At 53.2% G+C, this 12,968-nt stretch overlaps 1 protein-coding gene across 4 annotated transcripts in view; it reads right to left on the bottom strand.

The window, feature by feature from the left end:
• The window catches only part of scrib (scribble planar cell polarity protein), a 151,958-nt gene that overhangs the window by 81,323 nt on the left and 57,667 nt on the right, over nt 1-12,968 (bottom strand). For all 4 annotated transcript variants that reach the window (XM_033040594.1, XM_033040586.1, XM_033040567.1 and 1 more), the window contains exons 10-15: nt 11,995-12,194; nt 10,662-10,828; nt 9,189-9,313; nt 7,911-8,048; nt 5,734-5,907; nt 3,238-3,534 (exon numbers count right to left, since the gene is read on the bottom strand). In XM_033040594.1, coding sequence (XP_032896485.1) covers nt 3,238-3,534; nt 5,734-5,907; nt 7,911-8,048; nt 9,189-9,313; nt 10,662-10,828; nt 11,995-12,194 — 1,101 coding nt within the window. The remainder of the gene's footprint in view (nt 1-3,237; nt 3,535-5,733; nt 5,908-7,910; nt 8,049-9,188; nt 9,314-10,661; nt 10,829-11,994; nt 12,195-12,968) is intronic.

Here is a 12,968-nt window from a genome sequence, read left to right on the forward strand (position 1 = left end):
GCAGAGAGACACAGAGAACTCAGGAGTCTACCAGCCCTGCACTAGAATTTGAGAGCCCAGAGAATCCGTCAATGAAACTGCAAACCTCCAGTCCAACGTGTAGAGGGCTTGGAAGGAGATGCAGAAAGAGTGAAGAGTAGGCAGTGCTGGAATCAGCTGCACATGGTGCTTGTCCGTTCTCACCAGCCCATGTCCCGGCATTCCTCACGTTCCATGTGCAACATTCCGCTTAAACCGATGATCACCTTCACTGAATGAGATCTCAGTCTGGAAACGAGCAGCCACCACCCGCAGAGACTGACTGACACACGCCAAGGAGTGGATCCCACCTGTCAGGAAGCATGCGTCATGCTAACAGGTACCGACTCATGGCTCGCAGCAGGAGCGGGTAAAGGAGTCCACACGCGGGTAATTGCACCATTCACGTGTTAGACTAAACCCTCTGCTCACAATCATGTGCACAGGAAGACCCTTTGGCCCGCTGTGCTTGTGCTAACCCTTTGCTCGAGCCCTTTGGTTCATTCCTTTGCCCACAGACTGCAGCATTGACGTGCAGCCTTCAGCACGCTGCTGGTGCAGACCATCGATGGGCTCTGTCTGCTCCCAGCACAAACAACAAACAACTCACGGCTCCATCAGCAGCCCAGGCCAAGGACCGGACTGGCTGGGAGGCGGGCAGCTGGCCGCCACTCTCAAGGTCTGTACACACTGAGGAACACTCCATCAACCACTCGGCAAGTTAGAATACGGTTAGTCAGTTAGTCTGCGTGCTTCTGCTAGCTTCACCGTTAATAATCGACGTTACAACAGGTTAAGGGGGGGGAGGGGGAGAGGGAAGGGGTAGATGAGGCAGGGCAGGGTGGAATGGTAACGGCCAGCAAACAACACCAAACACAACACCGACCGGACAGTTTGACTGAGTCACAGAATGACTGTATCCGAGAAAATGCAGGGGGGAGGGAGGGAGAGGTCGCAATGAAAGAGTGCAAGGTTGGAAGAGAGAGAGAGAGATGAGAGGAAGAGAGGGAGGGAGAAATGAAAGGTAAAGTAAGAGAGGGGGAAGAGGGACAGAATAAAATGGGAGGAGGCTCCTCAGCCTGAACATGATTATGGCTGACCTACCCCAACCCCTTCTCTGCCAGTTGCCCATAACACCCAATTGCTCATCTCCCCTTCTGAAATACATAGACTGACCCGGCCTCCACCACCCCTGGGGGTCAGAGTTCCCCAGAGGTTCACCACACTGAGAGCAGGAATTACTGGAACATTCATTGGGCAGCAGTGGGGCCGAAACACTGGGGCAGGTTTCACCAAGTCTGCAAATGCAGAAAGTTAACAGTGGGCAATGGTCTATTGTGGTCACGTGTACAGAGATAGGTTCTCCCAGTCAGTTTGGAAAACATCCTAAACTACCCGAGTGCCCCAAAGTGATCGCTGATACAAGAGAACTGTTCACAAATGGGGTATTCGCAGGGAAGCTGCCAGCAGCAGTAATCAGGCCTGTGCAACCATATGCTGTCACTGATCACTCTCCACACCGGCATCCTCAGGACGTCATCTGCACAAATGAGATCACCTCTCATTTTTCTCAATTCCAACGAATACAGAACCAAAGTAAACAGGACAAAACTCTGAGTCAGAATTAGCCCGGCGAATATCCGGTGGACTGCCTTCAACGTTACCGGATCCTATGGTAGGTAAGGAGACCAACACTGTGTGTGCACTGTTTCAGAAGTGGCCTCGCCAACACACTGCACAACAGTAAAACCTTCCTGACAAACTGGCACTAGAGAGAGACAATGAATGGGAGAGAGAGGGAAGGCTGAGGTGGAGAGAGGGCGGAGAGGGAGAAAAAATGAGGGTGGGGGCAGGAAAGAGTGAGGTAGGAGGGGGAAAGAGCGAGAAAGCGAGTAAGGAGAGAGAGAGAGAGAGAGGGGGAGAGAGAGAAGAGTTGATGGGAAAAGAGAGGGGGGATGTAAAGGAGTGAGGGGAGAGAGTGGGGAAGAGCATGGATATTGATGCTGGTGTCTGTGTGGAAGACTGAAGCTGGGAAGGACAGCAGGCATGGAGGGGCATGAAATGGTGCAGTCTGCAGTAAACACAGCGCTGATGGGTTTAGTTCATGCAGTTGCTGCTGGAGTACGCGAGCCGTGAGACCAAACACATGCAGGGGACCGCGTGTAATGGCAGCTACAGGTCACACACCAGGGAGCTAAACTCTCTCAGTAACTTCAACACAGGGACACCAGGGAGAGAGTGAGTGGTTGGGACTCAGTCACAGTGCTGTACCTGTTGAGAGTGAGCCGCTGTGTGTACAACCCTTGCTCACTGATCCAGCTCTGCTCACATCGCCCCACTCCCGACCTCCTGTGAGCAGCAGTGGCAGGGAATAGGATTATTTACAGCACCAGGAGCCCCACATACCCTGAACCACACAGACACACGGGCCAGTTGCTGAGTTACACCGGCCTCTGGTGCTGTCCACATACAGAGCTCTCTACTGTTGCCATTCACCTCCTCCCACCATACCCTATGCCTGCTCCACATTCAGCAGCTGCTCTGCCGCTGTGAGACCTCTACAGACACCACAGAGGCACAGGAACGGCAGATGCTGCAACATGAGCAAAACACACAGTGCTGGAAGAACTCAGCCCTTCAGGCAGCGTCTGTGAAGGGAATGGACAGACAATGGTTGAGTTGGGACCCTTCCTCACACTGATGGTGGAGGGGAAGCTGAACAGAGAGGTGGGGGCAGGACAAAGCCTGGCAAGTGATAGGTAGAGTCGATGGGTTTGTAGTAGACGCAAGTCAATATTCTGTCCACTGTGATGGAGACTGAGAAATCAAGAAAGGGGAGAGTGTTAGAGACAGTCGGTAAATTTGAGGAGGGGGTGGGAGTTTGTGGAAAAGTTGATAAAACCAATAAGTCCTGCATGGATGCAGGAGGCAGCCCCGAAGCAGTCATCGATATAGTGGGCACTTATCACATGGCAGGCTTTGCCTCAGCCCCACCTCGTTTCCAGTTTTCGCCCAACACACCAGAAGTGTCCAGACCCAGACATCGTCTGTCCATTCCCTCCACGGACGCTGCCTGACCCGCTGAGTCCACCAGCACTCCGTGTTGTGCTCGCAACTGGGTGTCGTGACAGTAGGTTAAGGATGGAACGTTTGCCCCCACCCCCACCCCACCCCCCCCCTCCCCCTCCCACCGGGCCAGGTGTCAGGCTTGCATCCTACCTTCACGGGGGGCTGGGAGAGCCTGTCATCTCTAACCTCCTGCAGGTGGTGCAGCGGCGAGCTGAGGCTTGGCGCTGGGACCTGCTCTCCCTCGTTCTGCAGCTCAGGGCTGCTCAGCCCCTGTAGTATGGCCAGCACTGCCTCTGGCCGCGGCAGCTTCTGGATCTTGAACTGTTTCTTGTAGTGAGGGGTGTCCTTGCGGATCAGACGCTGCTTCTCGGCCACAAAGAACTCCCCCTCGCCAGCCCCCTCCTCTTCTCCGCGCACGACTGTATCCTCCATGAACCGCACGGTGGGCTGTGAATCACACACCACCATCATTATCCCATGGGCCATCTGACAGCTAACGCACACAGACATACTCACAGTCCAGCGTGGCTGGCTCAGCAGTTTGCTCGTGTGTCGGGCAAAGGGGAAGTGACAGTGTCACACACTGGGGTTGCCCTGCACTGTGACACACACTGGGGTAACTACACTGTGACACACACTGGGGTAACTACACTGTGACACACACTGGGGTTGCCCTGCACTGTGACACACACTGGGGTAACTACACTGTGTCACACACTGGGGTTGCCCTGCACTGTGACACACACTGGGGTAACTACACTGTGACACACACTGGGATAACTACACTGTGACACACACTGGGGTAACTACACTGTGTCACACACTGGGGTTGCCCTGCACTGTGACACACACTGGGGTAACTACACTGTGACACACACTGGGATAACTACACTGTGACACACACTGGGGTAACTACACTGTGTCACACACTGGGGTTGCCCTGCACTGTGACACACACTGGGGTAACTACACTGTGACACACACTGGGATAACTACACTGTGACACACACTGGGGTAACTACACTGTGTCACACACTGGGGTAACTACACTGTGACACACACTGGGGTAACTACACTGTGACACACACTGGGGTAACTACACTGTGACACACACTGGGGTAACTACACTGTGACACACACTGGGGTTGCCCTGCACTGTGACACACACTGGGGTAACTACACTGTGACACACACTGGGGTAACTACACTGTGACACACACTGGGGTAACTACACTGTGACACACACTGGGGTAGCTACACTGTCACACACACTGGGGTAGCCCTGCATTGTGACAGTGTCACCAAATCGTTGGCCTCTGGATAGTGTTGTGGAGCAGAGGGATCTAGGAGTACAGGTGCATGGTTCCTTGAAGGTCGAGTCGCAGGTAGATAAGGTGGTCAAAAAGACTTTTAGCACGTTGGCCTAGAGTATTGTGTTCAGTTCTGGGCACCATGTTACAGGAAAGATATTGTCAAGCTTGAAAGGGTTCAGAAAAGATTTACGAGGTTGGTGCCATGACTAGAGGGTGTGAGCTATAGGGAGAGGTTGAGTAGGCTGGGTCTCTATTCCATGGAGCGCAGGAGGATGAGGGGAGATCTTATAGAGTTGTACAAAATCAAGAGAGGAATAGATCGGGTAGATGCATAGAGTCTTTTACCCAGAGTAGGGGAATCGAGGACCAGAGGACAGAGGTTCAAGGTGAAGGGGAAAAGATTTAATAGGAATCCGAGGGGTAACTTTTTCACACAAAGGGTGGTGGGTGGAACAAGCTGCCAGAGGAGGTAGTTGAAGCAGGGACTATCCCATCGTTTCGGAAACAGTTGGACAGGTGCATGGATAGGACAGGTTTGGAAGGATATGGACCAAGTGCAGGCAGGTGGGACTAGGGTAGCTGGGACATTGTTGGCTGGTGTGGGCGAGTCGGGCCGAAGGGCCTGTTTACACACTGTATCATTCTGTGACTATGACTGGGGTAACACTACACTGTGACACACACTGGGGTAACTACACTGTGACACACACTGGGGTAACTACACTGTGACACACACTGGGGTAACTACACTGTGACACACACTGGGGTAACTACACTGTGACACACACTGGGGTAACTACACTGTGACACACACTGGGGTAACTACACTGTGTCACACACTGGGGTAGCCCTGCGCTGGGGGGGGGGGGTTGCATCTCTCCATTCTGGGGTCTCCATTGCTGCCATAGAACCACTTGTGTGTCCAACTAAGGAGTCAGCTAGCAGTTGTGCCACAGCCAGGCCTGGTGCCACAGACCCAGTTGCTACTGCTGCTTTCCCCATACCATCATCTCCCCAACAGTATCCAAAGTAGTCTACCTGTAGTGGAGGGGAATGGCCCTTGAGGATTCCTGCCTCTCTTCCTTCTCCCTTTCCCTTTTTTCTCTGCCTGCGCCTCAGACGTGATCACGTCCCACGCCCACATTCCCCAGGACCATGCTGAGGTGACCAGCTCCAGCCACTCGACATGGCCAGTCAAGGGCTGCAGCTAGACGCTCCTACAGCTGTAGTCCAAACACCAAGAGCTAGAGCAGACCAGGCAGCATCCATGGCAGCTCTGCCCTGTGTGACAGAGTCTACACTCAACGGGGTTGATGAATGCTGAGCTCTTTACCTCAAAGTATCCATCTTCATCATCTTCTTCGCCTTTCTCCTCACTCTGCCCCTCCAGCTTCCTGTTCTGTTCCACCACAACCTCTTCCTCAGTCCGTCGGCTGGTGGTGAGTGCAGGCTCCCCAGTGGCGGGGCAGACCTCTCCGTTGGGCAGGTGGCAGTCCTGCAGCCTCTTCTGCACAGAACAGAGTTCAGCGCACCACTCCCCACACTGCACTCCCACACACACTCACTCACACACACACACACACACTGTCCCCACACTGCACTCCCACACACTCACCCCCACACACACACACACAGTCCCCACACTGCACTCCCACACACACTCCCACACACACACACACACACAGTCCCCACACTGCACTCCCACACACACAGTCCCCACACTGCACTCCCACACACACTCACTCACACACACACACACACACACAGTCCCCACACTGCACTCCCACACACACACACACAGTCCCCACACTGCACTCCCACACACACTCACACACACACACACACAGTCCCCACACTGCACTCCCACACACACAGTCCCCACACTGCACTCCCACACTCACTCACTCACACACACAGTCCCCACACTGCACTCCCACACACACACACACAGTCCCCACACTGCACTCCCACACACACACACACACGCACACAGTCCCCACACTGCACTCCCACACACACTCACTCACACACACACACACACACAGTCCCCACACTGCACTCCCACACACACTCACCCCCACACACACAGTCCCCACAGTCCCCACTGCACTCCCACACACACACACACACACGCACACAGTCCCCACACTGCACTCCCACACACACTCACCCCCCCACTGCAATCCCACACTCACCCCCCCCACACACACATACACACAGTCCCCACACTGCACTCCCACACACTCTCCCCCCCCCCCCACACACACAGTCCCCACTGCACTCCCACTCACCCCCACACACACACTCACCCCCACACACACACACTCACCCCCACACAGTCCCCACACTGCACTCCCACACACATTCACCCCCACACAGTCCCCACACTGCACTCCCACACACACTCACCCCCACACACACAGTCCCCACACAGTCCCCACACTGCACTCCCACACACACTCACACACACGCACAGTCCCCACACTGCACTCCCACACACACTCACCCCCCCCACTGCACTCCCACACACTCCCCCCCCCCACACAGACATACACACACAGTCCCCACACTGCACTCCCACACACTCACCCCCCCACTGCACTCCCACACACTCACCCCCCCCCCACACACACACACACACACAGTCCCCACACTGCACTCCCACTCACCCCCACACACACACAGTCCCCACACTGCACTCCCACTCACCCCCACACACACACAGTCCCCACACTGCACTCCCACACACACTCACCCCCACACAGTCCCCACACTGCACTCCCACACACTCACCCCCCCACACACACACACACACACAGTCCCCACACTGCACTCCCACACTCACCCCCCCCCACACACACACACACAGTCCCCACACTGCACTCCCACACACTCACCCCCACACACACACACACACACAGTCCCCACACTGCACTCCCACACACACTCACCCCCCCCCCCCCACACACACTCACACACACACTCACCTACACACACAGTCCCCACATACACTCAAACACACACTCACACACACACTCCCCCCACACACACACACAAGCCACTCCACATCTCAGCCACCAATCGCCCCAGATCCCCAGTCTCCACATCTTCACCCGCCCAGCCCATGTCCTGGCCACCCAGCCGTTGCCCAATCCCCATGCCAGTTAGCCCACTCTCCCCCTGACCCGTCATTGCCTCTCTCCCACCCTCCCTTCATCGTTGCTGACCCTCCCCAACCATCGCACATCCCAATGATGACTCTCCCCCCTTCCCCACTGTCAAATCCCCACCCCGCCCTCACACCAGATCCCTGCCCCACACATGTCCCCCTCACCTTTACCTATCCTGCCCCCCCCCCCACCTAATTCATGTCTCCCTCCCTCCACCCTATCCTGCCCCACCTCCCCACGCCCATGTCCAGATCCCCGTCCCCCCACCACTGTACCCATCCCTCGGATCCTGCCCCCTACCAATCCCCAGACCCCCACTGGCTGTAGCCACAGTGCTGACCTGGGGCTCGGGAGAATCTGGTGATGGAGGAGAGTCCTCTGCCCTGGCGGTGAGTGGCTCACCCCTGCGGTCTTCGATGGCCTGTTTCATCACCTTCAGCTCACTGGGGTGAGGAGTTGCTCGGCGCTGTAACCGGCCCTGCACCAGGGGCACAATGAACAATCGTCAGAGCCGACAGCCACACTGTTCCAAACATCTTGTGCCCATTCCCTCCACAGATGCTGCCTGACCCACTGCCACCCTCCGGCACTCGTGTTGGCCTTGCAGCTGTGGGCACAGCGAGCAGCTGCAGCTCCTCACTGACCACGTCAAGCAGCTGAATCCGCAGCTGGCTGCACTCAGGGTGGTGCGGGGGTGTGAGAGCGCCAGATATCAGAGTTACAGTATTGTGGTCACACATAAGGTGCTGGCAGAGAGTAGATGGGGAATGGGAGTAGGCAGAGAGATGTCTGGTGCTCTCACAGCCCAAGGAACTGGAGGTGCCATTTTATACATCGTGCTGGACTAACTCAGCAAATCATCTCTGGACAACATGGATAGATGACCAGATCAGATCAGAACCCCTTTTAGAGTGCAGGAATCCTCTGGGGCCATTTGCCTCAAAAACTGCCGCACCATTTTGGATACTATGAAGGGGATGAGGAGACAGAGAGCGGCAGTCGCAGACAGGTGTGTGGCACAGTGCCTGTCTCTGAGGTAAAGCCAGGAAGAGCCATATTGAAAGGGGACGATTGCTTTTTGCTTTTGCTCTGATGTACAAATTCTTCCTCCATCTTGATAGTCACACAGCACGCCACACGTCCATGTTGATCATGATGCCCCATCGACACTAGTCCCACTGGCCGGTGTTTGACCCATACCCCTCTAAACCTCTCCATTCATGGATCTGTCTGATGGCATTTAACTGTTGTTGCTGTACCTGTCTCAACTACCGCCTCTGGCAGCTCCTTCCATATACAATCACCCCCAGTATGGAAATGTTGCCCTCAACTTCCTGTTAAATCAGCTGGTTAACCCCAGCTGCTCACTAATGTTCCAAAATGGTTACACAGGGTTTCCCAAGCATTCCCAGTCCGGCCCAACTCATCCCAGCCCATCTCATCCCACCACAGCTCATCCCAACCCATCCTGGTGCAGCAGAGCCTATCCCAGCTCACCCGGCCCATCTCACCCCAACCCGGCCCAGCTCATCATGGCACGGCAGAGCCCATCCCAGCCCGGCCCACCCTAACCCATCTCATCCTGCCACAGCCCGGCCTTTCCTGCAGAGTGACTCACGCGTCTCTCTGCCTCCTCCTCGATGTCCTCGCCGTCTCTGGGCTCCTCCTGGAACTGGATCACACTGACACGGTTCAGGTTGGGCTCTGCCCATGGCTCATCCACGCTGTCCGTCAACAGGTTCTCTGCAATCAAACCCAGCACAGTTAGGTAGCACGGCACCAGCCACAGCCCAGGGACCACAGCTGGCGGTTTTAAAGCTAATTAAGATGGATAAATCCCCAGGGCCTGACTAAGTACACCTTTGGACCTTGCGATAAGCTAGGTAGGAAATCGCAGAGGTTGTTGCAGATATGTCTGCAGCATCGTTAGCCACAGCTGAAGTTTCGGAAGACTGGAGGGTGGCTGATGTTGTACCAGACCTTGTACTGTTGACAGAATAGTAAGGACAAGCCAGGGAACAACAAGCCGGTGAGCCCCAGGGCAGCTTGGGAAAGGTGTTGGAGAGGATTCCCAAGGCCAAGAACGATCAGCATTTTGACTCATCAGGGTACTCAGCATGGCTTATACCTGGGAAAGAGAATTAGATTGAGCTCTTAGGGCTAAAGGAATCAAGGGATATGGGGAAAAGTTGGAACAGGGTACTGCCATGATCGTATTGAATGGCTCGAAGGGCCGAATGGCCTACTCCTGCAACTATTTTTCTATGTTTCTAAATCCTGTTTCACAAATCTGATTGAGCTTTCCCAAGAGCTCACGAAGAGGATTGAGTAGGGCAGCGCAGTGCATGTCGTCTATGGACTTTAGAAAGGCCTTTGGCAAGGTCCGCTGGTCTGGAAGGTTAGATCACATGGGATCCAAGCTGAGCAAGTCAACAGGATTCAAAATTGGCCCGCAGGACAGGGTCCATGGATGGTTGTGAGGGTTGGAAGCCCGTGAACAGTGGCCTTCCCCAGGGGTCGATGTTAGGTCCTCTGGTGTTGTTATTGACATTAAAAGGTTCAGATGACACCGTAGTAACATTGTAAGTACATTTGCAGATGACACCAAAATTTGTTGTGTAGTAAAAAGTAAGGAAAGATATAAAAGCTTACAACAAGATCTAGACCTGTTGCGAAGGTGGGCCAAGGAATGGAACTCTGACAAGTGTGTGGTGTTGCACATTGGTATGTCAAACCAAGGCAGGACTTACACGGTAAATGGTAGAGGCCTTGAGAGTGTGTGGAACAGACATCTGAGTGGGTCAGGTGAAGAAGGCATTTGGCACGCTTGCCTTCATTGGGAAGGGTACAATGGTTTGGACATCCTGATACAGCTGTATACCACATGTGGAGAGACCACATTTGGAGTTGTGTGTGCAGCTACAGCAAGGATGTCATTAATTCACCTGCATGTTACCTGGGCTTGTGGGCTTAGGTTAGAGGTTGGATAGGCTGGGACCTTTTTCTTTGGAGCATAGAAGGCTTACTGAGGTGTACAAGATGATGAGGGCATGGATAAAGTCAACTCCCTTCAGTCTTGGCAGCCACTTACCCAGACTGGGGGACGGCTGCTGTGGCAGCAGGTAGCAGGTCAGAACCTTCTCACCCGTCTTCTCATCGTCCTCAGTTTGAAACTTCAGCATCGGCTGCGACTGGTTCTCCGCAAGCCACAGGGCCTTCAGGTTCAGGTTGGTCAGAGCAAAGGGCAGATTCAGCAACCTGCAGAGAGCAGAGAAAGCACACAACATGGAACAGTACAACCCAGCAACAGCCCCTACAGCCCAGTGTACAGCACAGTGTAGGCCCTTCAGCCCAGTGTACAGCAGTGTAGGCCCTTCAGCCCAGTGTACAGCACAGCAACAGCCCCTACAGCCAAGAGTACAGCACAGTGTAGGCCCTTCAGCTCACAGTGTACAGCACAGTGTAGACCCTTCAGCTCACAGTGTACAGCACAGTGTAGACAAAAAGTCACCCGGACAAACTTCAAAGGTTTTGCCCTGTGAGTATTTGACGGCAAAGCAATGCCAATTAATATTTGAAACAACTAAACAGTTAAGCACTGTAACCCTACATTTATCACCTGTCTTGCTATATTAAGTCATGGAGTCATACAACACTGAAACAGGCTCTTCGTCCCAATCCTTCCATGCCAACCAAGGTCATAAGTGTTAGGAGCAAAATTAGGCCATTCAGTCTATTCTGTCATACAATCATAGCTGATTTCTCTCTCCTTCCTTACCCCGTTCTCCTGCCTTCTCCCCATAACCCCGACACCCGTATTAATCAAGAATTTATCTATCTCTGCCTTAGAAATATCCAGAAATATTGAAGCCAATTCACTGGATGTTTTAAAGAGTTAGATATAGCTCTTAGGGCTAACGGAATCAAAGGATATGGGGGAAAAAGCAGGAACGGGGTACTGATTTTGGATGATCAGCCATGATCATATTGAATGGCCCACTCCTGCACCTATTTTCTATGTTTCTATCCATTGACTTGGCCTCCACAGTATTCTGTGGCAAATAATTCCATAGGTTCACCACCTTCTGACTAAATAAATTTATCCTCGTCTCCTTCCTAAAGGAATGTCCTTTAATTCTGAGGCTATGACCTCTAGTCCCAGACTCTCCCACTAGTGGAAACATCCTCCCCACATCCACTCTATGAACCCTCGGGTTCAATTAACTCTTTCCCCTCTCACCGTACACCTCAGTGTACGATGAGAGGACATCCTTGTGATCGAGGCAGTGCAGCGTAGGTTCACAAGATTGATCGACTGGGATGGCGGGAACCCGGGTCTCCGGCGCTGCATTCACTGTAAGGCAGCAACTCTACCGCTGCGCCACCGTGACCGCCCTACCGTTGCCGTACACTCGCAGCCCTACCTGTTGCCGGCCACATCCAGGACATGGATCTCCGAGGCATTGGCCAGTTCGGGCGGGAGGTGGGTCAGGCGATTGTCACGGAGGCTCAGCACATTTAACCCAGCGCAGCCTCCCAGTTCCGCCGGAAGATCCACCAATCTGTTCCGATCCACATTCAGATTCGTCAGCATCTTCATCTTCCCCATGGATTTGGGAAGTCTCTGCAATAAACCCGGAACACAATACTGAGAACGTCTCCTTCCCAGCAACCGTCCTGCTCATGAGCACCGCATCACACCACACGAGCCAGGGCCGTGGCAAGTGCCAAAGCATCTGTTTGCACTTTGTATCGGCCCCTCTAAACGTGAGATAGACGTACAGCAGCCCATAGTATAAGGTGCACTGTGTACAACCCATCTAAACGTGAGATAGATATAGAGCGGCCCATAGTATAAGGTGCACTGTGTACTACCCATCTAAACGTGAGATAGATATAGAGCGGCCCATAGTATAAGGTGCACTGTGTACAACCCATCTAAACGTGAGATAGATATAGAGCGGCCCATAGTATAAGGTGCACTGTGTACAACCCATCTAAACGTGAGATAAATATAGAGCGGCCCATAGTATTTTTTTTTATTTTTTTTTATTATTTTTATTAGAAGTACGGTACATTACAATAACACACAACACATATATCTTAATACATTTTTTGTACCGCTTCATTTTTTTTTAAGCTTTAAGAAAAAGATAGAAGTAAGGAAAGTAAAGAAGGTGCACAAGAGTCGTGAAGTGCAAGAGAGTGTTGGGAAAAGAAAGCCCCTTAGAAAAGAAGTTAGAGAAGGAAGTGAAGTAAGAAAGTAGACCCTAGAAAAGAAAGAAAAAGAAAGTAAGGACAATCGCTCTATTATAACATTAAACTCCGCAGAAAGACTACCAACCAAGTCTGTTTTTGTTGTTTTACCTCCCATTGCCAGGTCCTGATACCATTTATT

Source organism: Amblyraja radiata, chromosome 2 (assembly GCF_010909765.2).
Source record: "Amblyraja radiata isolate CabotCenter1 chromosome 2, sAmbRad1.1.pri, whole genome shotgun sequence".
Classification (NCBI taxonomy): domain Eukaryota; kingdom Metazoa; phylum Chordata; class Chondrichthyes; order Rajiformes; family Rajidae; genus Amblyraja; species Amblyraja radiata.